General features: G+C 42.5%; 1 protein-coding gene across 1 annotated transcript in view; it reads right to left on the bottom strand.

Moving 5' to 3' along the window:
* The window catches only part of RNF11 (ring finger protein 11), a 34,352-nt gene extending 16,397 nt beyond the window's left edge, over positions 1–17,955 (bottom strand). The window contains exon 1 of the mRNA XM_012434760.3: positions 17,353–17,955. Coding sequence (XP_012290183.1) covers positions 17,353–17,475 — 123 coding nt within the window. The 5' untranslated portion in view covers positions 17,476–17,955. The remainder of the gene's footprint in view (positions 1–17,352) is intronic.
* Positions 17,956–21,227: the final 3,272 nt, after the last annotated feature.

Here is a 21,227-nt window from a genome sequence, read left to right as displayed (position 1 = left end):
CTATTATTAAATAGTCAAGGCTGGGCACCGTGGTTCATGCCTGTAATTCCAGCAATTTGGGAGGCTGAGGCAGGCAGATCACTTGAGGCTAGTAGCTTGAGACCAGCCTGGGCAATGTGGCAAAACCCCATCTCTACAAAAAATACAAAATTTAGCCGGGCATGGTGGTGCACGCCTGTAATCCCAGCTGCTCAAGAGAGGCTGAGTCACAAGAATAGCTTGAACCCGGGGGACAGAGGGTGAGCTGAGCTTGTGCCACTGTACTCCATGCTGGGCCACAGAGCAAGACTCTATCTCCAAAACAAACAAACAAACAAACAAACAAACAAATAAAAAATAAAATTAAAATAAAAATTCTAAGTGGATCCAATCATATGGGGCTCCCACACTTTTGTGAATTTTACCTCCAAAACATCTACCAGGTCCTCACATGAGTGCTTCCACGAGGTGGAGGGGAAAATAAACCATTTTAAATATGCCAGAGTATTCTGCTCCTAATAAGCCTATCCTCAGGCAAAACTCTTTTTGAGACGGCGTCTCACTCTGTTGCCCAGGTTGGAGTGCAGTGGTGCAATCTCGGCTCACCACAACCTCTGCCACCCAGGTTCAAGCGATTCTCCCGCCTCAGCCTCCCAAGCAGCTGGGATTACAGGCACCTGCCACCACGCCTGGCTAATTTTCAGTAGAGACAGTGTTTCACAATGCTGGCCAGGCTGGTCTTGAATTCGTGACCTCGTGATCCACCTGCCTCAACCTCCCGAAGTGCTGGGATTAAAGGCATGAGCCACTGCGCCCAGTGAACATTTTTAGAGTTCTGGGAGAAACTTTTACCAGAGCTTACTTAACCTACCTGGAGAAAGGGAACTATCTAACTTCAGCCCCTCAGCCATCCTATCCCAGTTAAGGTGGGTGGTAGGAGGTACTGAGAAGCACTGAGAACTGCAAATTAAAACAAAATACCGCTATACACCTATCAGAATGGTGAAAATCCAAAACACGGACACAAAATCATAGAAAGGATGTGTAGTAACAGAAACTCTCGTTTACTACTGGTGGGAATGCAAAATGGTACGCTTTGTGGCCAGGTGTGGTGGCTCACGCTTGTAATCCCAACACTTTGGGAGGCCAAGGCAGGCGGGTCACCTGAGATCAGGAGTTCAAAACCAGCCTGGCCAACATAGTGAAACCCCATCTCTACTAAAAATGCAAAAATTAGCCGGGTGCGGTGGCACATGCCAGTAATCCAAGCTACTCGGGAGGCTGAGGTACGAGAATCCCTTAAACCAGGGAGGTGGAGGTTGTGGTGAGCTGAGATCACGCCACATCGCACTCCAGCCTGGGTGACGGAATGAGACTCCATCTCAAAAAAACAATAACAACAACAACAACAAAGATAAAATGGTATGCTCTGGGTGACAGTTTGCTACTTCTCTCAAAACTAAACACATTATTACCATTTAATCCAGCAATTGCATTCTTTGGTATTTACCCAAAGGAGATGAAAAATTACATCCAACCAAAACCCACAAACAAATGTTTATAGGAGCTTTATTCATGACTATCAAAATGTGGAAGCAACTATGGTGTCCTTGGGTAGGCAAATGGATAAATTATTATATCAATGCAAATGGAATATTATTCAGCACTAAGAAAGAAATGAGCTATCAAGCCATGAAAAATATGGAGGAACTTAGATACATATTACTGCATGAAAGAAGCCAATCTGAAAAGGCTATATACTGTATGATTCCAAATATGCAACATTCTGCAAACAGCAAAACTACAGAGACAATAGAACTATCAGTGGTTGTCAGGAGTTGGGGGGAGGTATGAACAGATGGAACACTGAGAGTTTTTAGAGCAGTGCAACTATATGTATGATACTATAATGGAGGATGCATGTCATTATACATGCCAAATCCATGTACAACACCAAGAATGAACTCTAAGGTAAACTATGGGCTTAGGGTGATAATGTTTGGGCAATCATTGAATATTTCAATGTAGGCTTATTAAAAAAAAAAAGTAAGCCTATCAAAATCTCAGCTGGCTCATTTACAGAAATTGACAGCTGATCCTAAAATTCACATGGAAATACAAGGAGCTAAGAATAGCCATAACAATCTTGAAAAGGGAGAACAAAAAAAGACTCACTTTCTGATTTCAAACCTTACAAAAGCTATGGTACAATACTAGCCTAACGATAGACATACAGACCCATGGAACAGAAATGAAGAATCCAGAAATGTACTCTCACATTTATAGACAACTGATCTTTGGCAAGAATACCAAGATAATTCAATGAGAAAAGAAAACCATTTTCACATCAGGCTAGTCACATGCAAAAGAATGAAGCTTGACCCCCTTCCTTGAAAATACCAAAAGCTCCCCCAAAGAGCCTTTATCAGCTTGGCCAACATAGTGAAATTCTGTCTCTACTAAAAATACAAAAATTAGGCGGGAGTGGTAGCTAGCTGGGAGTGGTGGTATGTGCCTATATAATCCCAGCTACCTGGGAGGCAGCAGAGGCAGGAGAATCGCTTGAACTCAGGGGGACGGAGCTTATGGTGAGCCAAGATCCTACCACTGGACTCTAACCTGGATGACAGAATGAGACTCTGTCTAAAAAAAAAACCAAAAAAATTAGTGGAGCATAGTGGCATGCGCCAGTAGTCCCAGCTACTCAGGAGGCTGAGGCAGGAGAATTGCTTGAACCCAGGAGGCGGAGGTCGCAGTGAGCGGAGATCATACCACTGCACTCCAGGCATGGGCAAGAGTGAAACTCCATTTCAAAAACAGAAAAAGAAAAAGGAACTCATCTAAGGAGCTAGCAAGGGATATCTAACCCTAATCAAGGAGACCATGTTTTATTCTTTGTTAAAAAAAAAAACCTATAACCTAATCAACAAAATTCTCATGAATGTGTCAACACAAAGGGGGTTAAAGTTTTAGGGGGAACCCCCTCAATATTCATCAATTCCATATTTTGGTCACTAAAGAGGTACGCTTTCTTGTGGAACATATACTTTTCCATGGTTTAAATTATTTAGGATGATCCAATTGTTTTATTGTGTAGCTTAAAAATCCTCACATCCTTTGATTTAGCAGTTCTTTCCCTTTCTTTTTTTAGAGATGGGATCTCACTATGTTGTCCAAGCTAGTCTCCAAGTCCTAGGCTTAAGCAATCCTCCCACCTCCATCTCCCAAAGTGCTAGGATTACAGGAATGAGTCACTGTGCCTGGCCAGATCCAGCAATTCCTAAGAAAATATATACTAATAAAATATTCTAAAACAAGAAGTATTTTATCCATTCAACATTCATAGTATTATTTAAAATATCAAGAAAGCAAAAATAATGAAGTATTGAGCAAATACAGCACCCTAAACTTTCCTCTTCATAAAATTTATTGCAGTGCATTTTATATCCATTTACCTACATCCCGTTCTAGAATGTGGGTACACTGACAACATGGAGATCATTTTATTTATCTTTGCATTCTAGGATCTAACACAATTTCTACTTTCCTTCCATTCTTTATTTCCTTTTCCTTTTTTAAGAGACAGAACTGGCCAGGCATGGTGGCTCACGCCTGTAATCCCAGCACTTTGGGAGGCTGAGGTGGGCGGATCGCCTGAGGTCCAGAGTTCAAGACCAGCCTGGTCAATATGATGAAACCCCGTCCCTACTAAAAATACAAAAAATTAGCTTGGTGTGGTGGCGTGCGCCTGTAATCCCAGCTACTTGGGAGGCTGAGGCAGGGAGAATTGCTCGTACTTGGGAGGCAGAGGCTGCAGTAAGCTGAGATCACGCCACTGTACTCTAGCCTGGGGCAGCAACAGCAAAACTCAGTCTCAACAAACAAACAAAGAAAGACAGGATCTTGCTCTTGCCCAGACTGGAGTATAGTGGTGTGATCATATTTCACTGTAACCTTGAGCTGCTAGGCTCAAGTGATCCTCCTGCCTCACTCAGCCTTCCAAGTAGCTGGGGACTACAGGTGCACGCCACCACACCCAGCATTTTTATTATTTGTAGAGTCAGGGTCTCAGTATGCTGCCCAGACTGGTCTCAACCTCCTGGCCTTAAGGGATCCTCTCGCCTTGGCATTCCAAAGCACTGAGATTACAGGCTTGAACCACTGCACCTGGCCTTATTTTCTAAATATTATGCAGAGAACAATTACCATTCTTTTTTATTAGTAAAATATACTTTAAACTCCTACAAATCAAGGTTTTAACAGACAACCCAATTAAAAACTGGACTTCAAGTGATCTGCCTGCCTTGGCCTCCCAAAGTGCTGGGATTACACACGTGAGTCACCTTGCCCAGACTTAGCCAATACTTTTGATTTTTTGTGGAGATGCTGCTGTCCAGGCTGTCCCAAACTCCTGAGCTCAAACAATCCTCCTGCCTCAGCTTCCCAAAGGTCTGGGATGACAGCTATTAACCACCATGCCCAGCCCAAACTTTAATTTTTTATAATAAATGTGTATGCTTTATGGTAGTAAATGATGAAACACACTAGCATCTACATATTTTATGCATCCATTATGACATACCTTAATTTTTTGATAATTCGAAAAATGAGAATCACTTGTTTATTCAAATTGTCACAAATCTTAAAAATTCCAACATATTTGACTAAACAAATCAGCATTGTAAGTAGACCCATGCTGTTCAACCCTATGTTGTTCAAGGGTCAACTGCATTTCTACACTTCTCCACACCTATCAGAATGTCTAAAATAAAACAGATCTATAATTATGGAGATCTGTTATAACATAGTGACTACAGTATTGTATATACTTGAAAATTGCTATGGAAATACATCTTAAATATTCTCACAGTAACAAATCATAATTGTGGTGAAGGATCTGTAAATTAGCTTGTCTATGGTAATCTTTTCACAATGTCTACATTTATTAAAACACCATGTTGTACATCACAAGTATATATAATTATGTCAACTATATTTCAAAGCTGAAAAAAATTTCAAAAATAAAGATTGACAATACCAGGTTCTGGTGAAGATATGGCACAAATGAAACTCTCATGTTGTAAGCACAAGCAGAAAATTAGTGCAACCACTTGGAAACCTACTTGGCCAACGTTTTTTTTTTTTTTTGAAACAGATTAACAGGATAGATCGACAGGAAAATGAATAGGTATATGTGAAAGCAAATACAGTAAAATGTTTCCTGCAGAATTTAGGTGGTAGGAATGAATATGGGTATTCAAACAATTTTGTCACCTCTTCTTTATTTTTGAAAATTCCTGCAATAAAATATTGGGGGAAAAACTAAATATACATGTGGCTCCATTATCCAGTAATTCTATCCCTGGATATATACTCAAAATAGGTGCTTATGTATAATGTTCACAGCATCTTTATTTATACAGCCCAAAATTGATACCACTGAAATAATAGAATGAATAAATAAAATGTGGTATACTTACAGAATTTTGAATACTGCATAGCAATGAAAAAGAATGTGAACTGTTGCCATTATGTCAATGCTAGAATGTATTCAGTTTGAAGCTGACCACACAAAACAAATATGGGTGATAGGAGGTCATTAACAACCAAGTTACCTTTGGAGAAAAGGTACTAACTGTTGGAGGGGGCAGGAGGGAGCCTTCTAGGGGCTTGGAAATAGACTATACTACAGTCATGGCTATATTTTGCAAGTGCACTAGGCTATGTAATTAAGAAACTTGCAGGCCGGGCATGGTGGCTCACACCTGTAATCCCAGCACTTTGGGAGGCCGAGGAGGGCAGATCACGAGGTCAAGAGATCGAGACCATCCTGGCCAAAATGGTGAACCCCATCTCTACCAAAAATACAAAAATTAGCCGGGTGTGGTGGCACGCGCCTGTGGTCTCAGCTCCTCAGGAGGCTGAGGCGGAAGAATTGCTTGAACCCAGGAGGCGGAGGTTGCAGTGAGCTGAGATTGCGCCACTGCACTCCAGCCTGGCGACAGAGCAAGACTCTGTCTCAAAAAAAAAAAAGGAACTTGCTGCTGGGTGCAGTGGCTCACACCTGTAATCCCAGTGCTTTGGGAGGCTGAGGCAGGAGGATCACTTGATCCCAGGTGTTCAAGACCATCCTGGGCAACACAGTGAGAGCCCCATCTCAATCAACCAACCAACCAACCAACCAATCAGTCAATCAAAAGAAAACTCAAGATATTCTGTTAGATATACTAGTTTCTGTATATTACATTTTAATTAAAACTCACACACACATACTTGTACTGTACAAAATTATACAACTCAATGACCTAAGTTCATGTCCACCATCTAATGATTAGTCCCACCCCTGATGGACTCCAAAATCCTTGAACAGCAAAATCCTCAGATGCCCAAGTCCCTTATATAAAATGGCATAACATTTGCATATAAACTACATACTTTCCCATACTTTAAGTCATCTCTAAATTACTTATAATATCTAAAACAATGCTATGTAATAGTTACACTATATATATATATATATAGTGTGTGTGTATATATATATGTATTTTACATTTGTGTTATCTCTTGTATTCTTTTTCATTGTTTTCCTTCTCAAATATTTTCCGTCGGTGATTGGATGGAACAGAGGATGTGGAACCTGTGAACACAGAAGGCTATAGTTTTGGCTCCAAGCTCCACCACTCAGTTTAATAAAGGCAACTCTGTTGTTTTAATTTACTTTTTTATACTCAGGTTCCAAGTAAGATTATCCCAAGGATTCAGAAGCTAAAAAGTACATTTGTGATTCACTGCCCTATCACAAACTGATCACACAACTTCAAAACTATATACCAAACAATACTTGATTATGTACTATATCACACTGACCTCATAATGTTTCATGTCCTGTCCCTTAATTGTAGGCACCTTAGGGGTAAGAGACTCATTTCTCCTTTCCCTGTGAAGCTTAAACCACACTTGCTAACTGATAGAAGAAACTAGGTAACAAGCATGCTGTTTCTTACCCTCAATACTCAGTTATGGTAAACTGCTTTTCTTCCAAAAAATAAGGGTTTAAATATGTAACTTTAGCTGGGTCAGTTATAAAAGCCTCACTCTTCTTAAAGCCATTCAACTTTATGAGTGTGTTCAGAAAATTTTAAGAATTTTAGAAGCAAATATATTTGGAGGGTTCCTTTCTTCATTCCCACACTTTCAGATCCTTTAGTTACCTTACAGTATGCTTTCTAGATTAAGTAATAAGATAATTACTCATTTGGCCCCTGGGAGTACACTCTAGACTGGCAATTTAATTAAAAGCTAGGGATACATGCATTCAAATGAAATTTTAAGTATCCATTGTCAAAATAAGGAACTCATCTAAGAGTTCAAAAACAACATTACCATGAGGCCAATTTGAACATAAAAATCAAAAGGTCAAGCAAATTCTCCAAGAAGATAAAATATATTTCTCCCTTATCACTTTACTTTTTGACTCTGGCAAGGCCTAGTGGCTCCTAATTCCAGCACTTTGGGAGGCTGAGGCAGGAGGGTCACTTGAGGCCAGGAGTTCAAGACCAGCCTGGCCAAAATAATGAGACACTATCTCTACAAAACAAACAAAAAAACGCATACTTCCATTTAACCCAAGTAACCTAAATGAAAAAACAAAACAAAAAAACCTGGGACATTTTGACTGCATATGGTGGCATGAGCCTGTGGTCCCAGCTACTTGGGAGGCTAAGACAGGAGTATGACTTGAGCTCAAGAGTTTGAGGCAGTAGTGTGCTATGATCACACCTGTGAATAGTCACTGCACTCCAGCCTGGGCAACAAGGTGAAACCCTATCTCTAAAAAAAATAGCTACACACTGTGGCTATCTATAAGCCAGCTCTTCCTCAATCTTTCACTCATTTCCACCGGGACTTCTCTCACCACCTCACTCTCACTTTCATTTAGATCACAATTGAAAAAAGCCTGAATTCTGAGTGTGTTAAGAATGCTATAAATATTTGTTAATTCAATATTAAAAGTTACTGGTCAGCAATCAACTTCTGTACATTTTTACAGCCTATTATTTTTCCCATTTTTTTTTTTTTTAAAGAGACAAGGTCTCACTCTGCTGCCCAAGCTGGAATGTAGTGGCATAATCACTTTTTGACTCTGTCTCAAAAAAACAAAAAGCTGTCGGCTGGGCATGGTGGCTCACACCTGTAATCCCAGCACTTTGGGAAGCTGAGGTGGGTGGATTGCTTGAGCTCAGGAGTTTGAGAACAGCCTGGGCAATATGCTGAGACCCTGTCTCTACTAAAAATACAAAAAATAGCCAGGTGTGGTAGTATGCACCTGTGGTCCCAGCGACTGAGGAGGCTGAGGTGGGAGGATGACTTGAGCCTGGGATGTTGAGGCTGCAGTGAGCTGTGATCATGCCATGGCACTCAGCCTAGGCAACAGAGTAAGAGTCTGTCTCAAAGAAAAAGAATCCCAATCTACCTAAGTATTTATATTAAAACTTTTGCTGGGCGCGGTGTCTCACGCCTGTAATCGCAGCACTTTGGGAGGCTGAGGCGGGTGGATCACCTGAGGTTGGGAGGTCAAGACCAACCTGACCAACGTGGAGAAACGCTGTCTCTGCTAAAAATACAAAATTAGCTGGGTGTGGTGGCACATGCCTGTAATCCCAGCTACTGGGGAGGCTGAGGCAGGAGATATGCTTGAACCTGGGAGGCAGAGGTAACGATGAGCTGAGATTACGCCATTGCACTCCGGCCTGGGCAACAAGAGCAAAAACTCCATCTTAAAACAAATCAAAACAAAACAAACTTTTAAAGATCTACATTCTGCAACAGAGGTTTCTGCTAAGTATTAACTTAAAAATATTTTAAGAAAATCAAGTGCTCAGATCTTATGTACCAAGTAACTGACTGCCTCATCTTCTCAAGTTACCCTATGATTAGCTCTAGAATTAAACTCTGAACACAGACTGTCTTACTCTTAATGATGCGTACAATCTTAATGCCAAAAAAATCAGCCTTTATTAAAGCACATTAAGAATAAGAGATCTGGTATTATAAACAAATAAAAAAACTGCAACAATGGGGTCACGCAAATAACAAATAACTGGTTACTTATTTATAAAAGTCACGTAGGCAAGCTAAACTTCATGAACAGAAAACCATATTCAAAAAAATGTATTTAAAAAAAAATTAATGAAAAAAAAGAAAGAAAAAAAACAAAAACAAAAAATGTATAATGAAATTAACTTTCCCAAAGCTCACACACTTTATAATTAGAAGTGATAGGCCAAACACTAAAGCACAGGATTCTGGGAATGTTTTATAGACACTAACAACCCATACAATTGCACACTCTTACAGCAAAACGCTGATCATGACATTCACTAAAGTATAAGTGCCTGCTATGTGAAAATCATAGTTCTAGCAATGTGAAAATGAACCAGACTTGAATTCTAGCAGAGCACATATGACATTGTCACAAATAAATAAAATTAAAAGGGTAAAGTGTCCTAAGAATGGTGCAGATAAGAAAGGTCTGTATGTTGGAGAAATCAGAATTCGTGGATTCTTGACATTCGAACTAGACCCTGAATATTAAAAATTAGACTGGGAAGGATTAAAGAAGAACATTCTGGGCAATGGGTGTAGAATGGCCAAAGATAGGAAAGCAGAAGACATATGGAACACAGCAAACTGTTCAGAACGAGACTAGAGTATATAGGTTGTATAAAAGAAAGCACAAGGCTACAAAGAGCTGAAAAAGTATACACAGAGCCAAATCATGACTTTGAATGTTAAGTCAGATATCTTCAGTGGTTAGTTATAATAAAGAATCATTAAGGGCTGGGCATGGTGGTTCACGCCTGTAATCCCAGCACTTTGAAAGGCCAAGGCATGTGGATTACCTGAGGGTAGGAGTTTGAGACCAGGCTGACCAATATGGTCAAACCCCATTTCTACTAAAACTACAAAAATTAGCCAGGCATGGTGGCACATGCCTGTAATCCCAGTTACTCGGGAGGCTGACAGAGGAGACTTGCTCGAACCCGGGAGGCAGAGGTTGCAGTGAGCCAAGGTGGCTCCATGAACTCCAGCCTGGGTGACAGAAAGAGACTCTGTTATAAAAAAAAAAAAAGAATCATTAAGGCAACATGGAACGAAATGAATGGAGGGGGAGACATCAATTAAGTTATTGTTGTAAGAACTAATGACCTCAATTATGGTTGTGACCTTACAAGGTGAAGAAGGCACCGTTCTAAGTTAGTCTATCATCCAATATTCACTGAGTATCTACAATAATATGGAAAGTATCATTCTACTCCACTGAGAAATCTTACAAGTTTAATGTATCATTCTCATTCTTGAGGAAATTGTGATGTGGAAAAACAACTGTTTAAGCAACAAAAACTAATAAGGCAATATATGGTTTCCAGATAAATGTTACAAACACACAAAAAAATGTACATAACAAATCAGGAGTGAGTGAGAAAAACAATGGTCAATGAAAGCTTTAACAACAAAGGTGGTTGATCTGCCCGTCAATGAGAAGGCTGAATTTCTTGAAGAAGGGGAAGGATAAAACTTCACAAAGGTAAATTGTTAAAAGCTGAATAATTTGTATAAGGCCAAGATATGTGAAATAAATTTGGGAATAATTTCCACCAAAATGGCAAAAAAAAAATGCTAATAAGGAAAAAAAAACACAACCCTTTGATATCTAAATTTAATTTCATAAATTATCAGAAAAGTGAGGCATTAATATTCCATTAAAGGGAGGGCACAGTGACTTACACCAGTAATCTCAACACTGGGAGGCATGGCGGGAGGATCACTTGAGCCCAGGAGTTCAAAACTAGCCTGGGCAAAGTGGGACTCCATCTCTAAAAAACAAACCCATCCCCCAAAAGACATTATAGCTTTGTATGTTTAAAAATAAGCATTACATTCTAGATTGTTTATAAGGAAGAGGGTTATTTTTAGTGCATTCTACAGGATAAACCAATCCTTTGAACAAAAAAGAGGGTTTTGGTTTTTATTTGTTTGCTTTTTTAATAGAGATGGGGTCTCGCTTTGTTACCCAGGCTGGTCTGGAACTCCCAGGGTCAAGTGATCCTCCTACCTCTGTCACCTAAGTGTCTGGATGACAGGCATGTGCCACTGTGCCCAGCCAAAAAAAAAAAAGGTATCTTGAAGAAAGCTTTATCCAGTAGCAATTTGAAATATCCAAAATATTACACTTTCTTATTTGTCAAAAAAGCTCTACAAACAATCTGATAAATTATTTCCTTTTTCACATTTTATGTAAGTGGCAGAGCCAGAATTTGAACATAGGACCATCTGACTCTAAAACCAGAGATATACTTGTACTCATTGCTATACAAACTTATTTTCTTAAGATTTTAAAATTTCAAATGTATTAAAAAGTATGTCAGGGGAAAGAAGAGTGATGAATCTCAAACTATAGAACTACTGCAAAACTTAGAGATACCTATCCTTACTTTTATGTATTCAGATTAGAAAGTGTAACATGGTTTGTTGTTTAATATTAAGCTCTTTTAACAGAGTGCCTCCCTCAAATTAGTACGTAACAGAGTTCTTGACAGGGACAAAGGGGTACCTCAAGCTGTTTTACATACACCTTTCAGAGCTAGAATACCTACCTGGCCTCCTCCTCTTATGGATCTTTTCTTCACCCTTTCGTGGCTTATCCTCCCACTCACTGTCCTTCCAAGACTGCCTTAGGTGGGCAGATTTCCTCTATACTCTTTGTAAACATTTGGGAATAAGCGAGTTGGGTAGAGGGTGTGACAAATTTGTTTCCACCTTCTAATTTGAGAAACACCCTAAATCTCTTCCCATGCAATACTTTGAGGATAGGGATCAAGTACTTCCTTTTTCTCCCCCAAGTACTTTCCTATTACAAAAATACAAAAATATCTTGTGGTGATATACATACAGGGTAAAAACTCCTAAATCACTTAATGCATTAGTTTACAGCAATTACTATATTTAATATTACTGGAATTTGACTTTTTAGGATTCCTTAAAACTGATCTACAACAGCCAGACATGGTGGTATACCCCTGTAGTCCCAGCTACTCAGGAGGCTGAAGTCACAGGATCCTGTGAGACCAGGAGGTGGAGGCTGCAATGAACTATAATTGCACCTGCAAATAGTTACTGGACTCCAGCCTAGGAAACACAGCAAGACCCCATCTCTAAAGGAAATTTTTTAAAAAACCTGAGCCAGGCACAGTAGAAATGCACCTGTAACACCAGCTCCTCAAGAGGCTGAGGCACAAGTATCCCTTGTGCCCAGGAGTTTGAGACTAGCAAGATAATGAGATCCTGTCTCTATTTTTTAAATTTAAAAAATATAAAGGCCAGGCTCATGCCTGTAATCCCAGAACTTTGGGACGTCAAGACGGGCAGATCACCTGAAATTAGGAGTTTGAGACCAGACTGGTCGATACAGTGAAACTCCCATCTTTACCAAAAGCACAAAAATTAGCTGGCCTTGGTGGCACACGCCTGTAGTCCAAGCTACTCAGGAGGCTGAGGCAGGAGAATCGCTTGAACCTGGGAGGCGGAGCTGAGGCAGAGCTGAGATCAAACCACTGAACTCTAGCTGGGCAACAGAGTGAGACTTGGTCTCAAAAAAAAAAAGCAAACAAAACAAACAAAAAAAATGCATATATATATAGAGAGAGAGAGAGAGAGACAGACAGACAGACAGACACACACACACACACACACACACACACACACACAGACACCAGCCTGGGTAACACAGAGACACCCAGGAAAATGAAGCATTAATATACCATTTTTAGTGCATACTACAGGTTTATTCTGTAAAATGCACTGAAACAAAAAACAAAAAGAAATGACCTACGATATAGAAGCAAAAATGGCACTAGGAATATGCAGAGTTCTTATAAGACGTTCAACTATACCTGCCTCAAATACATTAGTTCATTTAAAAGAAATCTATTCATTCATTCAACGAAATTACTGAGTGCCTAATATGTGCCAGCCACTGTTACAAGCACTTAGGAAACACTAAGTTTTAAAAAAATCCCCTTTCCTCCTTTCCACTTAGTGGGAGGAGACAGATAATAGACAACGTAAGATAGTGTGTTAGAAAGTAATAAATGGTATTGGGGGGAAAAACAGAACAGGGTATCAGGGCAGGTTGCAATTTAAAATAGGGTGGTCAGAGAAGGTTTATGGTGGTATTTGAGAAAAGACTTGAAGGAGGTGAGGGAGTCAGTCAGCCCTGAAACCTGGGCAAGAGTACTCCAAGCATAAGAATAAGGAGGGCAAAGGTCCTAGAATAGCAATGAGGCCAGGGAAGCTGGAGGAAAGCCAACAAAGGAGTTAGTTGTAGGTGTCAAGGGGTACAGATTACATAGGGTTTATGGGAAACTATAAGGAATTTGATTTTTTACTTTGAATGAAATAAAGATCCACAGAGGGTTGGGCAGACTGCCATGTTCAGGTTTAGCAGAATAACTGTGGCTGCTGTGTTGAAGACAGGTCTTAGCGAGGACAAGGGTGAAAGCAGGGAGACCAGTTAGGAGGCTACAAAAGAAACCAAGGAGAGAAATATGCACTTCCTACAAACTTAGATCGTAATGGTACAGGGTTTACTTTTAGGCAAAAATAAATAAAAACAAATTTGTCAGATGTCAATAGGAAATAACTGGAACTGGCTCTTGTCATTATATTCAACTTTTATATATAAAGCAGCGAACAATGACATCTTTTAACTACTTACCTCAAGAAAACCTGTTTCTTTACAATTAGCTATTCCCTGTTAACTACAATTTGTTGAAAAAGTTACTTTTATCAACTGAAAACACTATAAACTGGTTGTGTGAGGTAGCTCACACCCGTAATCCCAGTCTGTGGGAGGCTGAAGCAGGAGGATCACCGGAGGCCAGGAGTCTGAAGCTGGCAAGTGAGCAATCCACTCTAGCCTGGATGACAGAGGGAGATTCCTAACTCAAAGAAATGAATAAATAACCTTGGATTGATGTTTCTCGGATCATTTAAAATAACCATTCATAAAACAGATCTTATTTCTTTCGGGGTGAGGACAATACTTTTTCTACAAAAGTTTCTTTTTATGCTTTTAAAGTAATTTTCTTCCAATTGATACTCAATGTGTATATTAGTCTGTGTCATTCATTTCAGGAAAGTGCAACCATAAAAAACTCCCACTGTCAGCCAGGCACGGTGGCTCACACCTGCAATCCTAGCACTTTGGGAGGCCAAGGTGGGCAGACTGCCTGAGGCCAGGAGTTCAAGACCAGCCTGGTCAACATGGCGAAACCCCATCTCTACTAAAAATACAAAAAATTAGCTGGGCATGTAATCCCAGCTACTTGGGAGGCTGAGGCAGGAGAATCACTTGAACCCGGGAGCGGAGGTTGTGATGAGCCAAAATCGCACCACTGTTCTCCAGCATGGATGACAGAGTGAGACCCTGTCTCAAAACAAACAAACGAAAACCTCCCACTGTCAAAAATATAACATTTCCAAAAAAAAGTTCCCTCTTGACACCAAAAACACCTCATCTCTCATCATCATCTAGTCCTTCTGGAAAAGGCAAACACAGTTTCCATAAACTTTAGTACCTTTAATACTACAATTATCATAAGGATAGGAGAAAGAGAACAAGCCAATGATATTCAATTTGCCTAGAAACAAAGGGGGTAGGAAGCAGGAGAATTGCTTGAGGCCGAGTTCAAGACCAGCCTATGAGCAACATAGGAGCTCCTGTCTCTAATTTTTTTAAAAAGAGAAGCAGGTGAGGGTAGGGAGCATAACAGATTTAAAATACAAACTTCACGCCAGATTCGGTGGCACACACCTGTAATCCCAGCAATTTGGGAGGCCAAGGCAGGTGGACTGTATGAGGTCAGGAGTTCAAGATCAGCCTGACCAACATGGTGAAATTGTGTCTCAACGTGGCCAGGTGTGGTGGCTCATGCCTGTAATCCCAAAACTTTGGGAGGTCAAGGTGGGTCACCTGAGGTTGGGAGTTTGAGACCAGCCTGACCAATAAGGAGAAACTCCATTTGTACTAAAAATACAAAATTAGCAGGGCGTGGTGTCACATGCCGGTAATCCCAACTACCTGGGAGGCTGAGGCAGGAGAATTGCTTGAACCCAGGAAGTAGAGGCTGTGGTGAGCCGAGATCATGCCACTGCACTCTAGCCTGGGCAACATTAACAAGACTCCATCTCAAGAAAAAAAAAAAAGGAAATAACCACTTTTGTTGTATAGTAAATAAGCGAGGGAAAGAGAGTGAAATATAAACATAGCTTGCTTGCTTCACTCAAAGGTACTTGCAACTAGATTCAGCTTTTTTTTTTTTTTTTTTTTTGAGACAAAGTTTTGTTCTTTGTTGTCCAGGCTGGAGTGCAGTGGGGCGATCTTGGCTCACTGCAACCTCCACCTCCCAGGTTCAAGCGATTCTCCTGCCTTAGCCTCCCAAGTAGCTGGGATTACAGGCATGTGCCACCATGCCCAGTTAATTCTGTATTTTTAGTAGAGACTGGGTTTCTCCATTTTGTCAGACTGGCCTCAAACTCCCGACCTCAGGTGATCCTCCCGCCTCAGCCTCCCAAAGTGCTGGAATTACAGGCATGAGCCACTGAACCCGGCCCAGATTAAGCTTTTTTGAGACTATCCTTGTGACAATGTACTTTGAAAAAAATAGTTGTGTAAATACAGAAAATACTGAATTCAACTTCATTAATCCATTTATTTAGGTGCTTATGTGCCAGAAATTGAGTGAGGGGAGAGTCCCTGTTTTCAAGGGCTTTTACTCATAATTTATCTCCCAGTTACTACCTACTGAGGCAGATGTGAGGGATACAACAGTAAACCAGAAACAGATTCCCTACCTTCATGCAACTTGCACTGAAGAAGGAGAATACAAAGATGAGACACACATCTAACAAAGATACAACACTAAAGTGTTATAGATATTGCTTATGGAAGTGTAGTGGTTTCAGTGGGGACACAAACAAGGGATTCGGGCTGGGAGGGAAGGGAATGCTGGGACTTCAGATATGAAAGCTTGAGTTCTCAAAGAGGATTAGATATCCCCCTGGCTGACCTGGGGGAAGAGCTCCAAGCAGAGAGCAAGTGGAGCAAAACAAAGGTGTGAACAGCCTGGTGTATTTGGTAGGCCTGCAATATAGAACGTAACAGAGAGAAACCATGGAGGCTTCTGTATGCCACAATCAAGACTGGACTTTACTGGTATAAATGAAATGCCTCAGAAGAATTGTATTCAGAAAACCAGCATATAGGATCAAGTTTTTCTGGTGTGATGAGACACTGGTTTACACAGGAATGAGAAAAGAAAACACTAGGTAATGATGTCACCATATGAAACAAAGGAGAATGCCCAGTCAGAAAACTAAACTCTTCAGGAAAAAATTAAGTACTACTACTGAAGCCCTCTTTAAGACTGTATTCAATATCACCTAAAATGGAAAAAGTACAGGAAATGTTTTTACATATATATTATAGATTAAACATCCACATATCTATTTTGAGTTTAAGAAGTAGTCACTCTAATTCTGTAACACATCTGGGACTACTGATTGTTGTACAAAAAGCAGTAAAACCTATTTAGGAGTCTTTGATACAAAGGGAGAACACCACGAGTAACCGAAGGAATTTCCCAAGTCAGGTTTAAAGGTTTCCAAAGTTCAAGCTAATCAAGTTTTCTTAAGTCAGCACGTTTAAAAGGTGTGTCATATGGGTGGAGCAAAAGGAGGAGGGATTAAAATTTATATATATGTATATATATAAACAAGTAACTCGATGTCGCTAGGGCTAAAATCACTTGGAGATCCGTCTCCGAAGCTGAGGGAGAAATGAAGACCTGCCAGATCCAATTAACAAAGACGAGGGAGGGGGTAAGAGGATGATCACACATGAAAACATAAATGGGGCGGGGGGGGGTGCTTGGCAACCACCTATCCAGAACCCATAATCCAGTTGGCGGTGCGACGAGGAAATCACACGATTCAGACATAAAGGCAGGAAAATGTCACTCCCAAACTCCAAAAGCGAACCACCAGACACTGGCCTAGGGGATGTGATCACATTCTCTGATCCCAGAACTCAAGGGCAGAGGGTACCATCCCCATACGGTGCCCGAGGGGAGGCGAAGAACCAACCCTATTCTGCGAACAGAGAGCAAACGTCCTCAGATCCAGCCTTAAGGGGGTCAATGCCGCCCAGGCCAGGCCTCGCCGAAGCCAGGGGCAGAAACCGCCCGAAGCCCCCTCAGTCTCCGCCAGAGCTGCCTCTACTCCTCGCTCCTTCCAACACACACCCTCCCCTACCTGATATGGCGGCGGCGGCTCCTGATCCGGCTCCGTCCCCTCGCCAAAGCTAGCCCGGTCGGACTGAGACTCGTGAAGTAGGGAGATGTCATCCGAGGTGGGGGATTTGAGGCAGTTCCCCATCTTCCGGAGCTGCGGTGCGTGATCTGGGGGAGGAGAAAGCAGCGGTGGGGTCGTTCGCACGCTCCGCGGTCAGCCTCCGTTGGCGAGGTGGGGTCGGGCGGCAGGCCGGGGATCAGGCGGAGGTGACTCCACCGCCCCGCGATGCCGCCGAGGGGCCGCTCATGCCAGCCCCCGGGGGTGGGGGCTCAAGGCTGGGCCGCGGGCTCCGCTGGGGTCGCGGCGGTTGCCTCCTGCGAGGCGGCGATGGGGGGGGGGGGGCGGGGAGACGAAGCACTTCCCCACCCCGCCCCCCCGCGGGGCGGCGGCGGCCACGGAGCTGCTGGGCCTAATCCAGGTCAGGAGGGGGGGGCGCGGCCGTCGCGGCTGCCTCAGCTGCTGCCTCAGCTGCTGCTGCCCCCGCCGACGCCGGAGCCACGGCCGCGGGCCTCATTCTACTCCGCCTCAGCGAGGCGGCGGCAGCCACAACGAGGCAGGCTCAGGGCCTACGTCATCGCGCCGTGCGTGCTCTGGTCCCGCCCCCGGCGCCAGGAGGCGAGGGTGGCTCCGGCGGCGCCCATCCCCCCTACCCCCAGCAGCTGTTCCTGGGGCTGCGTCAATTTTCGCTTCTCTCTGACTGCTTGGCTCCGTACCTGTCTCCGAAACCAATCTCCCATCTCCGGCGCCTCACCACATACACTGCGCCCGCCCGGTCTAGGTCTCAGTTCTTACCTGTGCACTGTCTGACAGTCTTCTCACCACCCTTTGCCAAGCGGTCTATTTATATAAATCCATATCGGAATTGATCAGTCTCAAGATTAAAATGTTAAAAGTCGTCCCCTTTATCCCTTCAAAATAAAGTCCTAGCTTGTTAATGAACCCTCCCTACCGCTCCAATCACTTCCTTATCCTCCCACATCACAGAGAGAGAGTCTTCTTCCAGTTGTGTATCAGATTGTTCCATTTCTTTGCAATCCCAGCACCGAAGTCCAGGCCACCATCATCCCTCACCCACTCTTCTGCAATAGACTCTCAGCTGCTCCTGAGTTGATCATTGCCCACATCCAATCCACTGTTTGCACAATTGACAGTTATCTTTTTAAAATTTAAATTGGATCATGTTATTCTCCTGTTAAAACCTTCAATGTCTTCTCAAGGCTGTCCTTAAAACAATCCTTAAGCAGGGCACGGTGGCTCACGCCTGTAATCCCAACACTTTGGGAGGCCGAGGCGGGCGGATCATGAGGTCAGGAGATCGAGACCATCCTGGCTAACGCGGTGAAACGCCGACTCCACAAAAAATGCAAAAAATTAGCCGGGCATGGTGGCGCGTGCCTGTAGTCCCAGCTACTCGGGAGGCTGAGGCAGGAGAATCGCTTGAACCCGAAGGCAGAGGTTACAGTAAGCCGAGATCACGCCACTGCACTCCCAGCCTGGGCGACAGAGAGAGACTCTATCTCAAAAAAAAAAAAAAAAAAAAAAAAAATCCTTAAATGGTTTACAAATCTGACTCCCTTTTCAATCTCATTAGCAGCATTGTCCACTCCTTCACAAATTCTAAACTAGGCTCTCTAAAGTGATTTTCGTTATCTGGAAGACTATTGGCTCTGCCTGGGGCCTTTGTTTCTCTCACAGAAACCAGCTTCTCCCCAATCCCAAACTTTCTGCTTCTTCTCAGGCGGACACAACTTCGTTTCCCCTGGGGAGCCTCACCTGACCCTCCAGGTTTGGGTTAGTCGCTTCCTCTGCGTTCTCAGACCCTGAGCTTTTCTCTGTCACAGCCTGATCAAGCTGAATCATCTGTCCCTCTGTGCAAGGCTGGCACACTGCCCAAGGTAGAATATGCTCTCTCCTTGGTTGAATGAACAGCTCAAACAACATATGCAAAAGAAGGAAGCAAGAAGGATGACAGTGCTACTGATAGACGTTCATTCAGCAAGTGGATCTTGACTGCCTTTCGTTTTATTCACCATTTACTGACTTTGTGTGTGCATGTGCATACCAGACCCCGTGCTAAGCACTGGGGAAAATAATTATCACACCTGGGTTGTTCCTGATAGAGCCCAGAGACCACCTGGGAAGACAATCAGATTAGTCCTAAGCCCACACCCTGCCACGGCCCCCAAGGTTTTTAGAGGAACCAGTAGACAGCAATTAGTTCATTTGGGTGAGGAACAGAAAGGATTCTTAGAGATAGGACTATATTAAACCCCTATGGGTCTGAGCACTCTTACTCTGCAGTCCCTATTCTACGAAATCACTATCTTATTTAAATGCACTCAAATTGAGTATTAAATATCATCTTTTTGATATAAAATTTTTGAAAAGACTTATAATTTTGGGCCGGGCATGGTGGCTCACATCTGTAATCCCAGCATTTAGGGAGGTCGAGGGTGGGCAGATCACTTGAGGTCAGGGGTTCGAGACCAGGCTGGCCAACATGTTGAAACCCCATCTCTACTAAAAATATAAAAACTAGCTAGGTGTGGTGCTGCATGGCTGTAGTCCCAGCTATTTGGGAGACTGAGGCAGCCAGATAGCTTGAACCCTGGAGGTGGAGGTTGCAGTGCAGTGAGCTGAGATTGTGCCTGGGTGAGGGAGTAAGACTCAGTCTCAAAAAAAAAAAAAAAAAAAAAAGAAAAGAAAGAAGGAAGAGAGAGAGAAAGAGAAGAGAAAAGAAAGGAAAGAAAAGGAAAAAGGAAAGGACTAGGACTCATGATTTTGGTTTTGGAATTGTTGGGCTTCCAGGAACTCATTTAATTTATGATTGGCTAAATTTACCAGAAATCAGAGGTACTCTGAAATTTTGCAAAGTGAGAAAATTTATGCCACAAATTATTTTCACACCTAATGAAATTTTTATAAATAAAAATTATTTGACATAATATTTACACAGTACTAGAATTTGTAGACATAGTTTGTTTGTTTGTTTTTGGAGACAGGGTCTCACTGTGTCACCCAGGCTGACTCGGCTCGATCGAGGCTCACTGTAGCCTCAACCTCCCGGGCTCAGGTGATCCTCCTGCCTCGGGCCTCTATAGTAACTAGAACTACAGGTGTGTGCCACCATGCCCTGCAATTTTTTTTTTTTTTTGTAGAGACAAGATCTTGCCATGTTGCCCAGACTGGTCTCAAACTCCTGGGCTCAAGCGATCCTCCCGCCTCAGTCTCCCAAATTGCTGGGATTACAGGTGTGAGCCACTGTGTGCCTGGCCAGACATAGTTTTATTTATTTATTTTATTTTCATTTTTATTTTTTGAGACAGAGTTTCGCTTGTGTTGCACAGGCTAGAGTGCAATGGTGCAATCTCGGCTCACTGCAACTTCCACCTCCCTGGTTCTCCTGCCTCAGCCTCCTGAGTAGCTGGGATTACAGGCACCTGCCCCCATGCCTGGCTAATTTTTTGTATTTTTACTAGAGATAGAATTTCACTATGTTGGCCAGGCTGGTCTCAGACTCCTGACCTCAGGTGATCCACCTGCCTCAGCCTCCCAAAGTGCTGGGATTATAGGTGTGAGCCACTTCACCAGGCCTGATTTATTTTATTTTATTATTATTATTTTTTTTTGGAGACGGAGTTTCGCTCTTGTTACCCAGGCCGGAGTGCAATGGCACAATCTTGGCTCACCACAACCTCCGCCTCCCAGGTTCAGGCAATTCTCCTGCCTCAGCCTCCTGAGTAGCTGGGATTACAGGCATGCGCCACCATGCCCAGCTAATTTTTTGTATTTTTAGTAGAGACGGGGTTTCACCATGTTGACCAGGATGGTCTCGA

Source organism: Aotus nancymaae, unplaced genomic scaffold (genome assembly GCF_030222135.1).
Source record: "Aotus nancymaae isolate 86718 unplaced genomic scaffold, 86718_ANA_hifiasm-v0.15.2.pri h1tg000007l, whole genome shotgun sequence".
Taxonomy (NCBI): domain Eukaryota; kingdom Metazoa; phylum Chordata; class Mammalia; order Primates; family Aotidae; genus Aotus; species Aotus nancymaae.
Note: the sequence above shows the minus strand (reverse complement) of the source record. Positions and strands in the feature narration are given on the sequence as shown.